The sequence below is a fragment of the Ornithodoros turicata genome, chromosome 3, assembly GCF_037126465.1.
Source record: "Ornithodoros turicata isolate Travis chromosome 3, ASM3712646v1, whole genome shotgun sequence".
Classification (NCBI taxonomy): Eukaryota; Metazoa; Arthropoda; class Arachnida; order Ixodida; family Argasidae; genus Ornithodoros; species Ornithodoros turicata.
In genome coordinates, this window is record NC_088203.1 from 51765919 (window position 1) to 51787506 (window position 21588).

At 45.6% G+C, this 21588-nt stretch overlaps 2 protein-coding genes and 1 long non-coding RNA gene across 3 annotated transcripts in view; 1 reads left to right on the forward strand and 2 right to left on the reverse strand.

The window, feature by feature from the left end:
- LOC135387061 (uncharacterized) overlaps window positions 1-21588 on the reverse strand; it is a 191439-nt gene that overhangs the window by 28962 nt on the left and 140889 nt on the right. The gene's annotated exons all lie outside the window — the stretch shown is intronic.
- On the reverse strand, window positions 5393-11903 carry LOC135387059 (uncharacterized). Its single transcript, XM_064616475.1, has 4 exons — window positions 11764-11903; window positions 9362-9577; window positions 5778-9299; window positions 5393-5717 (listed from the first exon to the last, which is right to left on the reverse strand). Coding segments are annotated over exons 2-4 (3549 nt in total). The 5' UTR covers window positions 9363-9577; window positions 11764-11903; the 3' UTR covers window positions 5393-5691.
- Window positions 13144-19787, forward strand: LOC135387060 (uncharacterized). The gene is made up of 4 exons (XM_064616476.1): window positions 13144-13308; window positions 15492-15707; window positions 15770-19291; window positions 19352-19787. Coding segments are annotated over exons 2-4 (3549 nt in total). The 5' UTR covers window positions 13144-13308; window positions 15492-15706; the 3' UTR covers window positions 19378-19787.

Sequence of the window (21588 nt, forward strand, 5' to 3'; positions counted from 1 at the left end):
TGTGTATACACACATGTGATGTAAACATCATATCAAAGAAATAGAAGGTGTGGGAGGCTGAAGAATACTTATACCATAGTTTTACACTTTTGATTGCAAGCAACCTGCTGGACAAAGGCCAATGTTAGGTGGACAAAATTACCAACAATGCCCAAGCCTGTGAGTAGCGTCCCATTTCACCCCGAATTGTGGGTTCAAAGATAGCACCCAATCCTTGCCCCCCAAATGCAGGAAAATTTTAAATTTCCTGAGGAAAGCTTTAACACCAAATATTTCCAAGGCACGCAAAAAGGTACAGCAATAAACACACGTCATTTTCCATCGTCTCAGAATAAATTATCGTTATTCGCACGATTTAATTGTTGATGGACGGGGTGGCATCGGGTATAACCTAAATGGTCAGACCATTTCACAATATGAAAAACAGTCTGTCACTGCAGTACACCATACCTGCAATCCTTGCACTTTCGTTGGATGACAGCTGAAAACAGTGTGGGTCAACACTATGTCTTGTGTGCTGTTCCTGCACCTTCACTCGTGCACCAGCGCTTCCTTCCTCTCGTGTTACACCCATCGAAGCGAAGCAGTAACTCCCTATCCTGCGTGACTTCTGCGACTCGAGCATCCTTTTCCCTATTCCTACACTCGAAAAATTTGAAGCAATCCTGAAACCATGTGGTTCACACACCAATCACACAAACAAGCGGGAGAGCTGCAGACGACGCTGCCGGCGATTTTCTCCAATGAGGTTTGAGCATGACGTCATACTCAATGTCCAATCGGGTGCAGGTGCATTCCTCCCGGCAAACGCTTGTAGTGTTACCCATGGAGGAAGGAAAAACCAGCTCCGGTGGCGCAGCGGTAACGCGTGCGCTTGGAGACTGGGAGGTCCGCGGTTCGAATCCGCGGGCCGGCTGTGCCGTCTGGGGTTTTTCCTGGGATTCCCTCAGATGTGTAACAGGCGTATGCCGGCACAGTTCCCCTGAAGTCGGCCCATGGACGCAGCTATCCCCCCCCGAGCGGATTCCGCTCGGTCTTCCACTTCACCCTCTCCTCCTCTCCACCACCTTTCCCTTCCTGAGAAACATGCCGCCTAATCAGGCAGGCAGACCTCTCGGGTTCCTCCCAACGACACTCCTCCTCCTCCTCCTCCGGAGGAAGGAAACACAAGGAGCGGCCCCTGCGACAGTTTCCCATCGGGACGAGCGTAGCCGGCTTCGCATTGCATTCTGGGATGCTCCTGTCTACCACGTGACCGCTCACGTGACCCTCCAGACAGCATGGCGCCAGCAGAGCAGACGACGCGAGCTGTAATTGTGTCACAGTCAAGATGGCAGTATTACGTTGAACGCGTGCTTGCACTTTATTTCTGTGTGTTCCAATGTTTACTCTTCTATTAGAAGGCCAGCCACAGTGTGCAGAACGCAAAAGGAGTACGCGGGACCGGAAACATCACGTGTGGCAACGGTTACTTCCAACGTATGTACTTCCAACGTACTCAAAATACCATTAATCAGATTTGTACAACAACAGAAGATATGAAATGAATCTGCGGCACAGTTTGAGGTCCCAAATGGACAATTCAAGATGACTCGAACACACACGGGCGACTAAAACAAGTGACCGTGTACTTACTACTTACTAACGCGTTCCCGTGACAGAGCTGCTTTCAGTTCAACGAGAGCTGCAGCCGGGACAGGAACACGTTACCATACGTCGTTTCCACGATAGTGTTCACATTTTCACAATAAATTACTTTCAAACAGCAAAATCATGCGGAGAGCAGTGCAAGAAACAAAGCCTTGTAAAACCGGAACTTTAGAGGGGATCACGTGGTGGACAGGAAGCAATGGCGATTTTGACTCAAACGACCGCTAGAGGGTGGCTACGCTAGTCTGGGGCAGAGCCGTATATTAAAAGGGAGTCTGGCCATTAATAGGTCATGCCTATACCAGAAGCTCCACCCACTTTTTCAGCTTTGCGACCAATAGAGTTCTGAAATATGGGGCGCTATCAATCAACGTATCCTCACTATTTGTCCCCATATCCAACATGGGCAGCGCCATTTTGGGTGGCAAGTGGATTGGATGGGATTGAAATGGATACCTCTCGCAATCTGCAAAAGTAGTGGAATGTTGGTGCAAATTTAATGAGCGCCACCTAGGGAGCGTAAGACACGTTGGGAATTGTCGTCTGCTTCCGTCTTTGTTCCGCTGCCGGCAGAACCACCTGCTGGGACACATTCTGCTGTCGGTATGATTTTTAAACAAATCTACGTGAATAGTTGGAATATAAGAGGCAAGAACGTTTATATACCATGAAATCCAGCTATTAAATATAAGATTGTACAGCACACTGCCGTTTTTGTTATGATTTCATTATGATCGCCGTGTTCACTAGGCCTAACACCGGCGACAAAACGTATTATTTTCAGTTAGATATCGGCGGATGAGCGTAAGTTGAAACTGATTTCCGAGAAACGTATATGAGGATGTACATTTGCGGCGTGAAATCAGAGTAGTCTGTGAAAAGTTTTTGTCACGAAATCCCCGCTTCACTGCGTTTGTTTTCGTCGCCATTTTGGGTGGCAGTAAGGTGTCATGGCGACCCCCTTGATAAAAAGGAAACCAATCAGAGGACCCAAACTGTGATTGACAGGTCGAGCCTCTTTTTGTGACTCCTCCCAATGGCCAGACTCCCTTTTAATATACGGCTCTGGTCTGGGGCGAAGAGCCGCTCCTTGTGTTACCGATAAGCGACCTCGGCGGCGGCAGCAGCTCGGAGCCCCCAAAACCCGAGACGGGCGCCCCCGCCCGTCTTGGAAATACTGAGGGAAGATGGCGGCTCGCTAACCAAGCGCAGTGTTGAAATGTTTGACGTGATCGCTGGAGAGATGATTTTGTGCTGCTGTGTGGAGCGTTTTCGCACGTTGAGGCGCATAATGCTGACATTGTTATTGTCCTATGGAATGTCGAGGAGAAACACGTCAAGTACGCGAAGAATAACAGCCCGATGGGTTGCACTCGCCGTGGTGGTTGAACAGATGGCCGAACACATCACTTCGGTGGTTTCATTCAGTGCCGGTGCTGAGCGTTTGATGTGAACAACGTCAGCTTTCTGTTGTGAGCCTGGCCATAAATGTGTGCATCTGAGGTATACTTTTTACCGGCTGATGGATGACATGAAGTAATTGAATCTGCTCCTTAGCCAGAGAAATGCAGACGCGGGTCAGGGAAAGCAACAGACTTGAACATTAGATCGCGTGCACCTCAACAGATGATTACCGTTCTGTTGGAAAATCACAACGTGTATTACACGTGACCATGAAGTGTACACAGCCCGTCCTGATACTGAAGTTGGCGCACGCCAGCAGACGGCCTCCTTTTCTTTTGTCGTTATTTACGCAATACCTTAATTTTTCCACATGAATCTGCATGCATTTCTGATAAAGTAATTGGCCCGACGTCTACCCCCTAAATTAAAAAAGAAAGTTATAATTCTGGGCCTCAACACTGCACTAGCAAAAGGCCCATTCTGATCTAAGCACTGCAGGAAAGATTTTGTGCGTCTGTTAGACACCATGAAGGCATCACGAAAATACTGCGAGAATAGAATAGAACAAGTGATCGTGATGAAAAACTGCATATCTACTCTTATGACCACATTTTTGTTGCAAGGAAGCTGTGGCATCTGAATTGCAGTGTAATATATCTATCTCCAAGTGCTGAGCGCCTCGAGCCCAGATAAGCACAAGCTTTCTAGTTGGCTAACTGGATTGCCGTAATACATGTTTGAACGGTATTGCTCGAGCAGCTAGGGAATGTCTGTGTGCAAGTGTGTGAAGTAGAGTCTAGTGTGAAGCACTCTATCTACGTGAGGATTACTGGACGTATTCTTTGTATGATTCTGTGTGTGTGTAGTGAGTTAATTGCACTCAGAGAGCATGTGGTTGTTGCGGAAGTATCCATCACTAATACATGGCAGTGCAGTGCTAGAGAACCGCTTTCTGGGCTTAAATGAATGAGTATAGGGCGAGGGCGGATTTAAGGTTCTGGTATGCTGTGTGCGCGCACGGGGGGGGGGGGGGGGGCGTCCTAAGGAAACTTCGTGCTTCGCGGCACAGTATCATCCAGGAGATTAGGTTTTTGGTCTTTACGTAACGAACACAGACACTTGCGCCCCCCACCACACTCCTTAAATCCGCCCAACGGGGAGCTGTATGACTGCAATTGCTTGGGTACACAAAAGCTTGATACACACTTGGCAGGCTGATATTATGCAAAGTGTGTGACTTCTAGATGGTCCACTATGAACTAAGGATATTTAAATATGACAGTTAGTCAATCATCTGCAGTAATGAGCTATGAACTGTTTTGTTAACTATGAACAGCTAATTGAGGCAATGTTAATATTTCATGCAATGTAAGTGCAGCTGCATGATGGAATTCTCCTCCTTGGGTGCTGGCAATCCCGTAGACTCTTTTCCGTTTTTCTTCTTTTTCAATAAACCTGCACCTACCTGCTTCTTGAATCCTATGTGTGAAAATCCTGGCCTGTGACCTGACCTGATCTATGAAAAGTTAAGAGAGAATCTGCTGCTGAAAGTCAGACTGGCTCATGACAATAAAGCTGCAAAAGAGAACAGCAATGTTGACGGTACGTTAGTGCTGCCATTCCAGACTCCGATGTCGTGTTTCTTATGGGCAAATGAGAGGTGTTTCATCACCTGCCGTTACTACATCATTCCAGTTACAGCTGGTTCCTCATTTTTGATGATGGGTCCGGGGGTGATGAGCAGATCCCAGAAACAGACCACACCACATTGCGCAGTGAGCTAGTAACGTTTATTTGCACAGTAACATACGTACACTGAAGTAGTATAGGGGGGACCGCTATAAGGACATCCTTTTTCTAATCCAGTTCTAGCAATTTCTAATCCAACACAAGCCAGTTCTAATCCCTCTGGTTAGTGGCCCCACTTTGATTGACAGGCCCCTTTTTGGCTCGCCCATTCATGCTGATTGGTTTGAGATGACCCCACTTCGATTTACAGGCCCCTTGTTTGGCTCCACCCCTTCACGCTGATTGGTTCAAAATGACCCCACTTTGATTGACAGGCCCCCTTTTGGCTCCGCCCACTTCACGCAGATTGGCCCCTCCAAACCTACTGATTGCTGATTGATCCATCCACTTCGCGCTGATTGGCTCCTTCTAGGACAGCTGATCGGCCAACCCAGTGACCCCGCTACAGCTCTATCTTAGACAAACAAAAGGAATACATTGCAACGTTTATTGAGTACATCATGGCTGTCTTGGAGAGATTGATTCCTTTGATGCTGGGCATGGTTCCTCGGAAGTGACGAATCATGTAGGTGTCTCTGGGACAGCGGCTAAGAAAAGTTTCATCCTGCGTGAGTTGACACATTCCACGCGCACTGGACGCTTACGTCCAGTGGTTGAAGGCACGTGCGTAGCGATCCAGTAGCGTTCTTGTCCAGCTTAATGTTGGACCGCATAGGTACCACATACCAATCTGTGATAGTGAAGATATCACCAGGGCATTCAAGCGGGTAGGTGTGCTTATCCTTCTCGAGCTTCATGCGTCTTCAGTTGCAGGTGTCCAGCGCCAGCGTGCATGAGACGAGCGAGAAGAGAACGAGCTACCATATCCTTCCACTGGTCCAACTGACGCTACTCCTTCTCATCCTCTGCATTATCTGAGGAGAGAAAGAATGCCCAGTTAAATCACGCTATCTCCGTCATACACTCAAGCTTACCATATTCGCAGCTTCCGTATGGGTAGGAGTCGATGTCATTGTAGAGGTATCGTTTGTCGTCGTACGCCATCAGACTTCTTTTCACATTTCTGATGGTGTACATGCACTGTTTCTTTCCCACTATTGACACCTGTTCGTGCGATACGCTAGTGTGCTTGAACAGGGTATCGTGGTACGTATCATGGAGGAGGTGTTTGCGCACAATGTTCTTTTTGACCCCTTTAGCTCTTGCAATTTGTTTTCCCCCAGCTAGTTTGATGGAGTACATTTTGGCTTTCAAGCATATTACTTCCTCTATGGGTATGCTACCGGTTTCACTTTTGAATGCACCAAGCCTACCACGATTCCTCTCGCTGTACAGTGGATGACCCCGATCGAAGGAAGACAAGTCTAAATGGTCGTCGGCGATCACACGTAACTGATCTTCGTAATCCTTGCAGAATAGGCCGAGGATCAGAGAATCCGTGTCAAAGTAGCAGGTAATCACCGGACAAGTGAGCTTGCTCAGCAGAGTTTCGTAGTAGAACGAGTACATCGTTAATTTACTCAGTTCTAAAATCGTGAAGCCAATCTGCAAGGGGAAATCACATCGCACTTTTCTTTTGCGCATTTCGTACATGACACAATCGGGGGACAAAATTTCCATTCGCACGCATTCTGCCCGACTCCCGAGGCGACTCGCCGTCTCCTCATCGAAGGCTACTCGAATATCCCTCATGTTAAATTTATTTAAAAGCGTTCTTCCGAAGACCGCATTATTTGAGATTTTGTAGAAATTTTTTTCAAACGTCGTGCCTGAGGCAACGCGCCTGGCAACATTGTCCTCAATGTAGGGACGCAGGAATGGTGCCTGACGAAATTTTAGGATTCGGTGAATTTTTGTCACCCTCATGCCCAATCTACAGTAGAGTGCGAGCAGTGCGTAATGAACGACGTACTCGACCTTGTCCTTGCACGTCAGCAACAGCTTTTTGCTGTTAGCTGGCTGATACATTAATTCTTCGAGAAGACCTCGCTGGAATGGCGAGAGCCATTCCTCCGGGACCACAGCCTTCTCGGGAGCCAGGGGGAAGTACCGCGTTAGAGCGTGGATAGATTTTGGATACTCCAAGTCGCACACATACACGTACCCCACCTCCGAATCCGTGGGGTGACGCATAAAATCCACAGAGCTAAAATCCTCGACCCACTCGAAATCGCCGACGGGGAGGTGCTTTACCATACTGAATCCGTAAAGATTGTTGCAATCTATGTATGATATGTACACCTCCTCTTTTTCGGGATCATAGCCACTACATAGAGGGTTGTTAGCCCGCAAATGACGCCTGCTCGCCTGACAGAGCCCGCCCCTAACACCCGACTCGATGGTTCTGTACATGTCCTCGTCGATGATTAACTCCAATTTTGCCTGCGTGTAATTTAGAGCACATTGCCACGAATAGGATGCCAGAGAAACACAATGAAGCAATTCTAATCCACGCGCGTCGTAGCACAGTCGTCGAAAGTGCTGCATTACATCAGCATGTAATAGGGCATCCGTTTTCAGGTACAGTGCATTATAATCCCTCAGATTCGAGCATCCAAAATGTTCAAATACTTGCAGCGCATACTGGTAGTCTTCCTCGCTTATATCCTCCCCAGTGAGATCATTTCGGAAGGCAGATTTTGCCGGCAGAGCCAATTCGTCGTACACCGCAAAAGAATTAACGTGGCTGTATGGGAATACACCTTTACGAAGCAGAATTTCGTAGTCGTTTCCAAATACCTGCTTCAGGCACTGGAACGCCTCTGCGCCCCCCATGGATTTGACGGTTTCCACGAGCTCTCCCAGCGACGAATTTAGGTACTGCATGGTATCTCTGAATAGGAAGGTGCCAATTTCGAACGATCGAATTTTTTCCATGGAACTGGCAACGATGAAGGGAGCTCGCTTCCACCCGAGAAGGTGAAATTCCCGCAGCAGTCCGGCCAAATCGTAGGCCAGATTGTGCACCATGATCGGTAATTTTTCTCTCGTCGTGCACGCCACGTTACAGGGGCTGCACAGCGTCGCAATGTAATTTGTGTCCCCGGTAGTACATCGCTTGGAATGGTCGTGATGACGGACACGGGGTAGATCTCGCGTGAACTCCCGTTTACAGTACGCGCAATGGGTGGCAGCTCTGTGCTCGGCCCGTTGCTCATCATTCAGCACCATTGTGGCGGGGCAGGCATTCAGGGCAACCATCTCGTCCCGCATTTCCATCAAAGCCTTCACGCACTGCCTCGCGGAATCTTCACCGTGGTGCGTCCTGACGCGCATCACCTTCGAGTCGTGGGTGCGCACGAGCACGGCACAGAAGCTAGAGGTGACGTGACGCTGCATGCCAACACCACTGGGCGCGAGTACGCTCTCCGTGTCCAACGCGACGACGTAGTTGTACTGCTGCTTGTACTGTATTTTATTAAATTCTACAAAATTTTTGCCAGGTTCGCAAAATTCCAATAAGATTTCGTTCACGTCCGCGCACAGGCGACGATGTTTCGCCATGCTCTTTTCCTCGTTAAAAGAGCGCGTGCAACGTTCGCATACGAAACACCTATTGTCTCTCATCAGTAATCGTTCGAGGGACTTGATTCCAAAAAAATGTTCATCTATAGCCAATAAGTGAATTTTCTTTTCACACTCGAGTTTTGGGGGTCGCGACACGTGCACTCCCTGATCGACGTACTCGTACACGTAAACGGATATCTTGTTTTTGTCTTCGAATTCGTCCAGATCAGAAAATGAAACGGGGAAGTGGCTTGGCCACCAGTAATCTACTGCATAATTTTCACATTTTTTCCACGAATTCCTTTCCTGTGGGTGCAGGAGAGCGAGCGTATTGTATTTAAAACATTCGCCCTCCTTGCGTGCTGGTAAATGGATATTCGTTAACACGTTCCTGCGTTTAGCCAGATTCGTGGGAAGTACCCCATTGCACCCGAATTTTTTAGTTTTCACAGCAGAAATACACATTTGAACTTTTTGGACGTCAGTGGATACAAACCCACTACCCTCGCGCTGGTAATTTTCAATGCGCCCGGTGGACTCCTGAATCACATCCATCAAAGTATTTGCGATAGCTCCGTCGCTGTGGACTTCGCGAGCAAGCGCCATAAAATGAGCTATGTGCGCGGTTACATCCCCTCGATTTTCTTTCATCATTAGAACGTCAGAACAAATGCAAAACCTAAAGGGTATTCTTTGCGCTCGCAAAATAGCAATTATATTGTGGAGGTGGTTCATTAAATATTGTCGCAAGTCCTCTACTCCCTGATCGTGAACAGATGCCAATAGCACAAACGCTTTGACGATACCTCGAAATGCGCTATCAGTTTGAAAGAAAGGCAGGAAGGAAATGTCCACATAGGGATGCGATCGCTCGACGTGAGCATGCAATGTGGCAGGTGAAATGTCTGGAGAAGATGGTGAATTCTCTTCCAATGGCTCATCATCCCCGATATCATGAGGATCAAAAAAGCAGAACACGCATCTAGGCACTGAAAAAAAGAAGAAACACTAAGAAAACGTGCACCACAAAGCGTGGATGAAAAATACTCACTCTTGAAGCGAGCTCCGCACACTCCCGAAGTGACGCGAAGACTGCTGCCTCTTTACACATCCTCCCCATTTATATAGCGGCGACCTCGCTGCATGCCCCAACATGCACGGGTGCGGCGAGTCGTCATAGCCTAAAAATAACCTGCTCTGCATGTTCAAGGTCGCAGCTTGCCCTTGGCTTCACGTAATGCTCCGTCCGCCTACACCATTGCCGTACCTGAGCGCAAAGTTCGCTCTCATCACATGTCATTCCGATATGCAAGTTGCTTTCATGAGCAGGCACACAACCATCCCTTTTTGTTCACAGTGGCTGTGGAATTTCAATAATATTACTTAAAAGAAACAAATTGCAGTGAAATGCAGATTCATCTCAGACAGGAATTTCTACCCTCAGCGTTAAACCCTCAGATACCAGCATTTCTGCTCAAATAGCAAAATAGCTATGACCTCAAAAATTAAACACATGCTAACAAACTACCATCAACTGCTATCAGATAATTATTGCATAATGCTAAATACTCAATTGCATTGCCCCTAAGTGAAGAAAGCGCAGGACAAGGGTACACAAATTCACTTAAGCGATGAGGGAAAAGGCTTAAAACCTCAGGAATAAGCGCAGAGTCACCACACATCGCTACGCAGCTAACACAAGATAACAACAAGATACTAGCGGCGGGTAAGATTGTAACACTGCTAAACAAGCCCCAACATGCCATGATGACGTCACAAACCAGGAAAAAAGCACACACAGCAGCTCAGGAATGCACAAGGAGAGGTGCTTTATTGGAATCTCTACTCCTGGCTCAGACACCAACATTTCTGCTCAAATACCCATAACTGCAAGATTAAGCACTGCTTACTTTATCAAGATATCGAACACCCAACAAAATCAAACAAACAACCCCACTTCCACTGACAGAACACTATTCAGCTTTTACGCAGGAGGCTTTCTTCTACATAAAAGTGGAGAAAATAAGAAAAGAGCAGCGAAAAATTACACGCACTTTTGCTCGCATAGCTATAAGAGAAAAAAAAAATAAAATAACGACGCACACGCTAATAAACTGTGACAAAGACACCCATTTCTGCTATCAGATAATTATTGCATAATGCCACATACAGTCGCATTGTCCCTGCGTAAAGAAACCACAGGACAAGGGTACACAAATTCACTTAAACGATGAGGGAAAAGGCTTAAGACCTCAGGAATAATCGCAGAGTCACCACACATCGCTACGCAGTTAACAAAAGATAACAACAAGATACTAGCGGCGGGTAAAATTGTAACACTGCTAAACAAGCCCCAACATGCCATGATGACGTCACAAACCAGGAAAAAAGCACACGCGCGCGCACACAGCAGCTCAGGAATGCACAAGGAGAGGTGCTTTATTGGAATCTCTACTCCAGGCTCAGACTGCTCAAATACCCATAACTGCAAGATTAAGCACTGCTTACTTCATCGAGCACCCAACAAAATCTAACAAACAAACAAACAAAAACAAACAAACCCACTTTCCGTGATAGAACACTATTCAGCTTTACCAAGTGATTTTCTTCTGCTTTAGCAGTCAAAGAAGAAAAGAGCAATGAAAAATTACACGTACTTTTGCCTGAATAGCTATAACTGCAAAAAAAAAAAAAAAAATAACGAGGCACATGTTAATAAACGGGGAAAAAGGCACTCATTTCTGCTATCAGATTATTATTGCATAATGCTACATACACAGTCGCGTTGTCCCTGTGAAAAGAGAGCACAGGACAAGGGTACACAAATCGAATTGGGAAAATCACTTCTACTCGCGCAGCATAATACGATATACGCTGTTTTTTGTTTTTTTTTACGGGTGAAAATTACAATAAGAAGCCACCTGCTATGCAAGTGCAACAACCCTTATTTTTAAACCAACACTTCATGCAATACCACATAAATTTATCACTCGAGTCACACGAAAAGGCATACACAATGTACTTACTGGTTAAGTGGGGTCACAGTTGCACACACACACACACACAACACAGACACAACGAGCGACAGTGAAAAATAAGAAATTACACGCACTTCTGCTCGAATAGCAAAGTGTCAAGCATGACAAAACAGATTTTCTACCACCAGAAAATTATTAAACAGAATAACACAATATTCGCAAAAATTAAGCTTGTGTGGCAAACACACAACCTGAGGAACACACCTATTCACATCTGCTTTCTGAATTTGTTATACAGGCGTGAGCGATTCGATAAGAATAAAGCACGCTGCTTGGAGAAAGCATATATCATGTGTAACGCAGTCTACTCTATTGAAAATGCGATAAACCTTATTTTTCAAACAAAAAAAATCACAGTCGGCATAATATACGGCAATATCGGCAATATCACTGAAGTCAAACACAATGAACTTACTTGTCAAGTGGGGACCCAGCTGCACAAACGCGCACGCACACTCACACATTTTTAGTGCCTCACAACGAGCAAAAACCCAAGGTCTATTCACAGCCACATAAATTCATATTATTCCTCACGTCAATAATCATCCAACCATCGTCAAAACGGGGAACACGCATATGCCAATGCGAAACAATAGGCCTTCCCGCCGGATGTAATACGATATCGCCAGTCGACCGTCCCAAAGCAAAAAAGAAACACAGCATCTCAGGAATGCATGTTGCCTATACATCCAAGAACAGCGTGCAGCAATTATAACACAGAATGAGATTCATTTCCTTGTACTTTTGTTTTGCTTGCATATAAATATTTCACAAGAAATATTAGAGAGTGAAAAAGGAGAACAGCATTCGCTACACCCTGTAGCTCTTATCATTTTTAAACAAACCAGTTTTCATATGTTCATAACCACACTACCATTCACTAAATAGGGGAGTCACTAATGATTCAAATAAGATAAAATATCATTCCATCATCATTGATTGCAAACTTCACGCAAGAATAAGCAACTGCTGCGTGTCGTATTTTTCTTATAAGAAACACCAAATGACTCAATCTCGCCCTGTTAAATACCAACAGCAACGATTTTTTTGTATTTTGTATTTATTTTTGTCCCTTCCAGCAGCTCATTACTTTGTGCGAGTCATCAAAAATTAAAAATTTCTGATCTGCTGATAAAACAGTGTACGGGGAAACGATAACGGAGCGCGCGTCATTGCGTCAAGCGTGTCCTAACTGCGTGAACGGGCCCAATGCAGCTCACGTGGGGGGGCACACTGTTTTATCAGCAGATCAGAAATTTTTAATTTTTGATGACTCGCACAAAGTAATGAGCTGCTGGAAGGGACAAAAATAAATACAAAATACAAAAAAAATCGTTGCTGTTGGTATTTAACAGGGCGAGATTGAGTCCATTTGGTGTTTCTTATAAGAAAAATACGACACGCAGCAGTTGCTTATTCTTGCGTGAAGTTTGCAATCAATGATGATGGAATGATATTTTATCTTATTTGAATCATTAGTGACTCCCCTATTTAGTGAATGGTAGTGTGGTTATGAACATATGAAAACTGGTTTGTTTAAAAATGATAAGAGCTACAGGGTGTAGCGAATGCTGTTCTCCTTTTTCACTCTCTAATATTTCTTGTGAAATATTTATATGCAAGCAAAACAAAAGTACAAGGAAATGAATCTCATTCTGTGTTATAATTGCTGCACGCTGTTCTTGGATGTATAGGCAACATGCATTCCTGAGATGCTGTGTTTCTTTTTTGCTTTGGGACGGTCGACTGGCGATATCGTATTACATCCGGCGGGAAGGCCTATTGTTTCGCATTGGCATATGCGTGTTCCCCGTTTTGACGATGGTTGGATAATTATTGACGTGAGGAATAATATGAATTTATGTGGCTGTGAATAGACCTTGGGTTTTTGCTCGTTGTGAGGCACTAAAAATGTGTGAGTGTGCGTGCGCGTTTGTGCAGCTGGGTCCCCACTTGACAAGTAAGTTCATTGTGTTTGACTTCAGTGATATTGCCGATATTGCCGTATATTATGCCGACTGTGATTTTTTTTGTTTGAAAAATAAGGTTTATCGCATTTTCAATAGAGTAGACTGCGTTACACATGATATATGCTTTCTCCAAGCAGCGTGCTTTATTCTTATCGAATCGCTCACGCCTGTATAACAAATTCAGAAAGCAGATGTGAATAGGTGTGTTCCTCAGGTTGTGTGTTTGCCACACAAGCTTAATTTTTGCGAATATTGTGTTATTCTGTTTAATAATTTTCTGGTGGTAGAAAATCTGTTTTGTCATGCTTGACACTTTGCTATTCGAGCAGAAGTGCGTGTAATTTCTTATTTTTCACTGTCGCTCGTTGTGTCTGTGTTGTGTGTGTGTGTGTGTGCAACTGTGACCCCACTTAACCAGTAAGTACATTGTGTATGCCTTTTCGTGTGACTCGAGTGATAAATTTATGTGGTATTGCATGAAGTGTTGGTTTAAAAATAAGGGTTGTTGCACTTGCATAGCAGGTGGCTTCTTATTGTAATTTTCACCCGTAAAAAAAAAACAGCGTATATCGTATTATGCTGCGCGAGTAGAAGTGATTTTCCCAATTCGATTTGTGTACCCTTGTCCTGTGCTCTCTTTTCACAGGGACAACGCGACTGTGTATGTAGCATTATGCAATAATAATCTGATAGCAGAAATGAGTGCCTTTTTCCCCGTTTATTAACATGTGCCTCGTTATTTTTTTTTTTTTTTTTTTGCAGTTATAGCTATTCAGGCAAAAGTACGTGTAATTTTTCATTGCTCTTTTCTTCTTTGACTGCTAAAGCAGAAGAAAATCACTTGGTAAAGCTGAATAGTGTTCTATCACGGAAAGTGGGTTTGTTTGTTTTTGTTTGTTTGTTTGTTAGATTTTGTTGGGTGCTCGATGAAGTAAGCAGTGCTTAATCTTGCAGTTATGGGTATTTGAGCAGTCTGAGCCTGGAGTAGAGATTCCAATAAAGCACCTCTCCTTGTGCATTCCTGAGCTGCTGTGTGCGCGCGCGTGTGCTTTTTTCCTGGTTTGTGACGTCATCATGGCATGTTGGGGCTTGTTTAGCAGTGTTACAATTTTACCCGCCGCTAGTATCTTGTTGTTATCTTTTGTTAACTGCGTAGCGATGTGTGGTGACTCTGCGATTATTCCTGAGGTCTTAAGCCTTTTCCCTCATCGTTTAAGTGAATTTGTGTACCCTTGTCCTGTGGTTTCTTTACGCAGGGACAATGCGACTGTATGTGGCATTATGCAATAATTATCTGATAGCAGAAATGGGTGTCTTTGTCACAGTTTATTAGCGTGTGCGTCGTTATTTTATTTTTTTTTTTCTCTTATAGCTATGCGAGCAAAAGTGCGTGTAATTTTTCGCTGCTCTTTTCTTATTTTCTCCACTTTTATGTAGAAGAAAGCCTCCTGCGTAAAAGCTGAATAGTGTTCTGTCAGTGGAAGTGGGGTTGTTTGTTTGATTTTGTTGGGTGTTCGATATCTTGATAAAGTAAGCAGTGCTTAATCTTGCAGTTATGGGTATTTGAGCAGAAATGTTGGTGTCTGAGCCAGGAGTAGAGATTCCAATAAAGCACCTCTCCTTGTGCATTCCTGAGCTGCTGTGTGTGCTTTTTTCCTGGTTTGTGACGTCATCATGGCATGTTGGGGCTTGTTTAGCAGTGTTACAATCTTACCCGCCGCTAGTATCTTGTTGTTATCTTGTGTTAGCTGCGTAGCGATGTGTGGTGACTCTGCGCTTATTCCTGAGGTTTTAAGCCTTTTCCCTCATCGCTTAAGTGAATTTGTGTACCCTTGTCCTGCGCTTTCTTCACTTAGGGGCAATGCAATTGAGTATTTAGCATTATGCAATAATTATCTGATAGCAGTTGATGGTAGTTTGTTAGCATGTGTTTAATTTTTGAGGTCATAGCTATTTTGCTATTTGAGCAGAAATGCTGGTATCTGAGGGTTTAACGCTGAGGGTAGAAATTCCTGTCTGAGATGAATCTGCATTTCACTGCAATTTGTTTCTTTTAAGTAATATTATTGAAATTCCACAGCCACTGTGAACAAAAAGGGATGGTTGTGTGCCTGCTCATGAAAGCAACTTGCATATCGGAATGACATGTGATGAGAGCGAACTTTGCGCTCAGGTACGGCAATGGTGTAGGCGGACGGAGCATTACGTGAAGCCAAGGGCAAGCTGCGACCTTGAACATGCAGAGCAGGTTATTTTTAGGCTATGACGACTCGCCGCACCCGTGCATGTTGGGGCATGCAGCGAGGTCGCCGCTATATAAATGGGGAGGATGTGTAAAGAGGCAGCAGTCTTCGCGTCACTTCGGGAGTGTGCGGAGCTCGCTTCAAGAGTGAGTATTTTTCATCCACGCTTTGTGGTGCACGTTTTCTTAGTGTTTCTTCTTTTTTTCAGTGCCTAGATGCGTGTTCTGCTTTTTTGATCCTCATGATATCGGGGATGATGAGCCATTGGAAGAGAATTCACCATCTTCTCCAGACATTTCACCTGCCACATTGCATGCTCACGTCGAGCGATCGCATCCCTATGTGGACATTTCCTTCCTGCCTTTCTTTCAAACTGATAGCGCATTTCGAGGTATCGTCAAAGCGTTTGTGCTATTGGCATCTGTTCACGATCAGGGAGTAGAGGACTTGCGACAATATTTAATGAACCACCTCCACAATATAATTGCTATTTTGCGAGCGCAAAGAATACCCTTTAGGTTTTGCATTTGTTCTGACGTTCTAATGATGAAAGAAAATCGAGGGGATGTAACCGCGCACATAGCTCATTTTATGGCGCTTGCTCGCGAAGTCCACAGCGACGGAGCTATCGCAAATACTTTGATGGATGTGATTCAGGAGTCCACCGGGCGCATTGAAAATTACCAGCGCGAGGGTAGTGGGTTTGTATCCACTGACGTCCAAAAAGTTCAAATGTGTATTTCTGCTGTGAAAACTAAAAAATTCGGGTGCAATGGGGTACTTCCCACGAATCTGGCTAAACGCAGGAACGTGTTAACGAATATCCATTTACCAGCACGCAAGGAGGGCGAATGTTTTAAATACAATACGCTCGCTCTCCTGCACCCACAGGAAAGGAATTCGTGGAAAAAATGTGAAAATTATGCAGTAGATTACTGGTGGCCAAGCCACTTCCCCGTTTCATTTTCTGATCTGGACGAATTCGAAGACAAAAACAAGATATCCGTTTACGTGTACGAGTACGTCGATCAGGGAGTGCACGTGTCGCGACCCCCAAAACTCGAGTGTGAAAAGAAAATTCACTTATTGGCTATAGATGAACATTTTTTTGGAATCAAGTCCCTCGAACGATTACTGATGAGAGACAATAGGTGTTTCGTATGCGAACGTTGCACGCGCTCTTTTAACGAGGAAAAGAGCATGGCGAAACATCGTCGCCTGTGCGCGGACGTGAACGAAATCTTATTGGAATTTTGCGAACCTGGCAAAAATTTTGTAGAATTTAATAAAATACAGTACAAGCAGCAGTACAACTACGTCGTCGCGTTGGACACGGAGAGCGTACTCGCGCCCAGTGGTGTTGGCATGCAGCGTCACGTCACCTCTAGCTTCTGTGCCGTGCTCGTGCGCACCCACGACTCGAAGGTGATGCGCGTCAGGACGCACCACGGTGAAGATTCCGCGAGGCAGTGCGTGAAGGCTTTGATGGAAATGCGGGACGAGATGGTTGCCCTGAATGCCTGCCCCGCCACAATGGTGCTGAATGATGAGCAACGGGCCGAGCACAGAGCTGCCACCCATTGCGCGTACTGTAAACGGGAGTTCACGCGAGATCTACCCCGTGTCCGTCATCACGACCATTCCAAGCGATGTACTACCGGGGACACAAATTACATTGCGACGCTGTGCAGCCCCTGTAACGTGGCGTGCACGACGAGAGAAAAATTACCGATCATGGTGCACAATCTGGCCTACGATTTGGCCGGACTGCTGCGGGAATTTCACCTTCTCGGGTGGAAGCGAGCTCCCTTCATCGTTGCCAGTTCCATGGAAAAAATTCGATCGTTCGAAATTGGCACCTTCCTATTCAGAGATACCATGCAGTACCTAAATTCGTCGCTGGGAGAGCTCGTGGAAACCGTCAAATCCATGGGGGGCGCAGAGGCGTTCCAGTGCCTGAAGCAGGTATTTGGAAACGACTACGAAATTCTGCTTCGTAAAGGTGTATTCCCATACAGCCACGTTAATTCTTTTGCGGTGTACGACGAATTGGCTCTGCCGGCAAAATCTGCCTTCCGAAATGATCTCACTGGGGAGGATATAAGCGAGGAAGACTACCAGTATGCGCTGCAAGTATTTGAACATTTTGGATGCTCGAATCTGAGGGATTATAATGCACTGTACCTGAAAACGGATGCCCTATTACATGCTGATGTAATGCAGCACTTTCGACGACTGTGCTACGACGCGCGTGGATTAGAATTGCTTCATTGTGTTTCTCTGGCATCCTATTCGTGGCAATGTGCTCTAAATTACACGCAGGCAAAATTGGAGTTAATCATCGACGAGGACATGTACAGAACCATCGAGTCGGGTGTTAGGGGCGGGCTCTGTCAGGCGAGCAGGCGTCATTTGCGGGCTAACAACCCTCTATGTAGTGGCTATGATCCCGAAAAAGAGGAGGTGTACATATCATACATAGATTGCAACAATCTTTACGGATTCAGTATGGTAAAGCACCTCCCCGTCGGCGATTTCGAGTGGGTCGAGGATTTTAGCTCTGTGGATTTTATGCGTCACCCCACGGATTCGGAGGTGGGGTACGTGTATGTGTGCGACTTGGAGTATCCAAAATCTATCCACGCTCTAACGCGGTACTTCCCCCTGGCTCCCGAGAAGGCTGTGGTCCCGGAGGAATGGCTCTCGCCATTCCAGCGAGGTCTTCTCGAAGAATTAATGTATCAGCCAGCTAACAGCAAAAAGCTGTTGCTGACGTGCAAGGACAAGGTCGAGTACGTCGTTCATTACGCACTGCTCGCACTCTACTGTAGATTGGGCATGAGGGTGACAAAAATTCACCGAATCCTAAAATTTCGTCAGGCACCATTCCTGCGTCCCTACATTGAGGACAATGTTGCCAGGCGCGTTGCCTCAGGCACGACGTTTGAAAAAAATTTCTACAAAATCTCAAATAATGCGGTCTTCGGAAGAACGCTTTTAAATAAATTTAACATGAGGGATATTCGAGTAGCCTTCGATGAGGAGACGGCGAGTCGCCTCGGGAGTCGGGCAGAATGCGTGCGAATGGAAATTTTGTCCCCCGATTGTGTCATGTACGAAATGCGCAAAAGAAAAGTGCGATGTGATTTCCCCTTGCAGATTGGCTTCACGATTTTAGAACTGAGTAAATTAACGATGTACTCGTTCTACTACGAAACTCTGCTGAGCAAGCTCACTTGTCCGGTGATTACCTGCTACTTTGACACGGATTCTCTGATCCTCGGCCTATTCTGCAAGGATTACGAAGATCAGTTACGTGTGATCGCCGACGACCATTTAGACTTGTCTTCCTTCGATCGGGGTCATCCACTGTACAGCGAGAGGAATCGTGGTAGGCTTGGTGCATTCAAAAGTGAAACCGGTAGCATACCCATAGAGGAAGTAATATGCTTGAAAGCCAAAATGTACTCCATCAAACTAGCTGGGGGAAAACAAATTGCAAGAGCTAAAGGGGTCAAAAAGAACATTGTGCGCAAACACCTCCTCCATGATACGTACCACGATACCCTGTTCAAGCACACTAGCGTATCGCACGAACAGGTGTCAATAGTGGGAAAGAAACAGTGCATGTACACCATCAGAAATGTGAAAAGAAGTCTGATGGCGTACGACGACAAACGATACCTCTACAATGACATCGACTCCTACCCATACGGAAGCTGCGAATATGGTAAGCTTGAGTGTATGACGGAGATAGCGTGATTTAACTGGGCATTCTTTCTCTCCTCAGATAATGCAGAGGATGAGAAGGAGTAGCGTCAGTTGGACCAGTGGAAGGATATGGTAGCTCGTTCTCTTCTCGCTCGTCTCATGCACGCTGGCGCTGGACACCTGCAACTGAAGACGCATGAAGCTCGAGAAGGATAAGCACACCTACCCGCTTGAATGCCCTGGTGATATCTTCACTATCACAGATTGGTATGTGGTACCTATGCGGTCCAACATTAAGCTGGACAAGAACGCTACTGGATCGCTACGCACGTGCCTTCAACCACTGGACGTAAGCGTCCAGTGCGCGTGGAATGTGTCAACTCACGGAGGATGAAACTTTTCTTAGCCGCTGTCCCAGAGACACCTACATGATTCGTCACTTCCGAGGAACCATGCCCAGCATCAAAGGAATCAATCTCTCCAAGACAGCCATGATGTACTCAATAAACGTTGCAATGTATTCCTTTTGTTTGTCTAAGATAGAGCTGTAGCGGGGTCACTGGGTTGGCCGATCAGCTGTCCTAGAAGGAGCCAATCAGCGCGAAGTGGATGGATCAATCAGCAATCAGTAGGTTTGGAGGGGCCAATCTGCGTGAAGTGGGCGGAGCCAAAAGGGGGCCTGTCAATCAAAGTGGGGTCATTTTGAACCAATCAGCGTGAAGGGGTGGAGCCAAACAAGGGGCCTGTAAATCGAAGTGGGGTCATCTCAAACCAATCAGCATGAATGGGCGAGCCAAAAAGGGGCCTGTCAATCAAAGTGGGGCCACTAACCAGAGGGATTAGAACTGGCTTGTGTTGGATTAGAAATTGCTAGAACTGGATTAGAAAAAGGATGTCCTTATAGCGGTCCCCCCTATACTACTCACTGAGTGGCAATACAGAGCCCATCTCCATTCTTCACCGTGATACCCCTTCATAGAGACATACTAAAGTCTGAGGATCACGAAACATCCCAATCAGGAGGACAGCAGCGACCCTGATGCAAGAGCATAGAGCCACAGTGTAGCAGGCGTCCTCAAAACACTGGTTCAAAGACTGATGCTTTCAGCGACCACTTGCCAAACATAGTAATTTGCATGTCCCTGGTGATAAGAAGCCTGAGCTTGGGCAAAAAAAGAAAACCAACACAACGAGCTCGATCTGCCTGTACATTTGCCGGTACATGGTAGCATACAACGAATCTGAAAACTCGCTTTTATCACGTGTGGTGGCAGAGTTTCTTGGTAACTTAATCACTTGAATTATCAAATACGCATAGTTTGATTTTGTCCACATATAATAGCCACAAAGATCCCTAAAACAACCACAGCATCATTCTGAATAGAATTTTACTCCAGTATGTTTCTTGAACTGTTTTGTTTGTGTGTTTCTTGTTGGGAGTCCAAAAATGTGCCTTCCTCTCCTAGGTCCAACTATTGCAGTATAGTTTCTTTGAAGTTCGTTATATAATTATTTCCATATTTCATTTTCCTTTGTATTTGTTGTAGCTTACACATGTCAGCAGGGTATACTTCAAACTTGTCGGGTACATTGTTGGATGGCCACATCTGAGAGCTCTCTCCCTCAGTTTTATCTGCGTGGAAAGTATTGTCCCATTTTTAAGGGCAGGGTGTGTTCGCAAAGACAAATTCGCGAGGAAGGGGTTAAAGCAGTTCTTTGTACCTAGTGAATTGACAGTTTTGCGGGAATTTAAATTTGCGAGTTGCTCGGGAAAATATAACCTCTTATTCAGTATCATTGCAAGGACACTGAATACGTGGTTATATTTTCTCGAATAACTCACGAATTTAAATTGAACATCTGACCTAAGGAAGCAGACCGTGGCATTATAAACAACATAATTTTTAGTTCTGGAACAAGTTTGGACAAGTGATGGAGATGCTGACAATAGGCTTGATCATAGGTTAAGGCACCGCGTTTTCCGCAGTTCTGCGAAATTCCGTGGAATCATAAGTTTCGCACGGAACTTAGCGCGATTGCGCAATGCTTGGGAAGTCCAACGTGAAATGGACTGACTTTCATCGCATCATGACATTTCTAGTGAGGCGCGAATATTATCCTTCACGTTAGTCCTTTCGGTTTTGCATTCGTCTCCCCCCCGCTTTCGTTGTCATGTGAGCTCCTTTGTCCAGTCTTCGCTATGACTGAGAGTCGGACTTTTACGTGTGTCGAGGACACAGATGCATCAACCGCGGGGTTGCAAGTATTTCGCGTGGACTTGAATAATGAGGCAGATGTCAGCGAGTGGATTCAGCA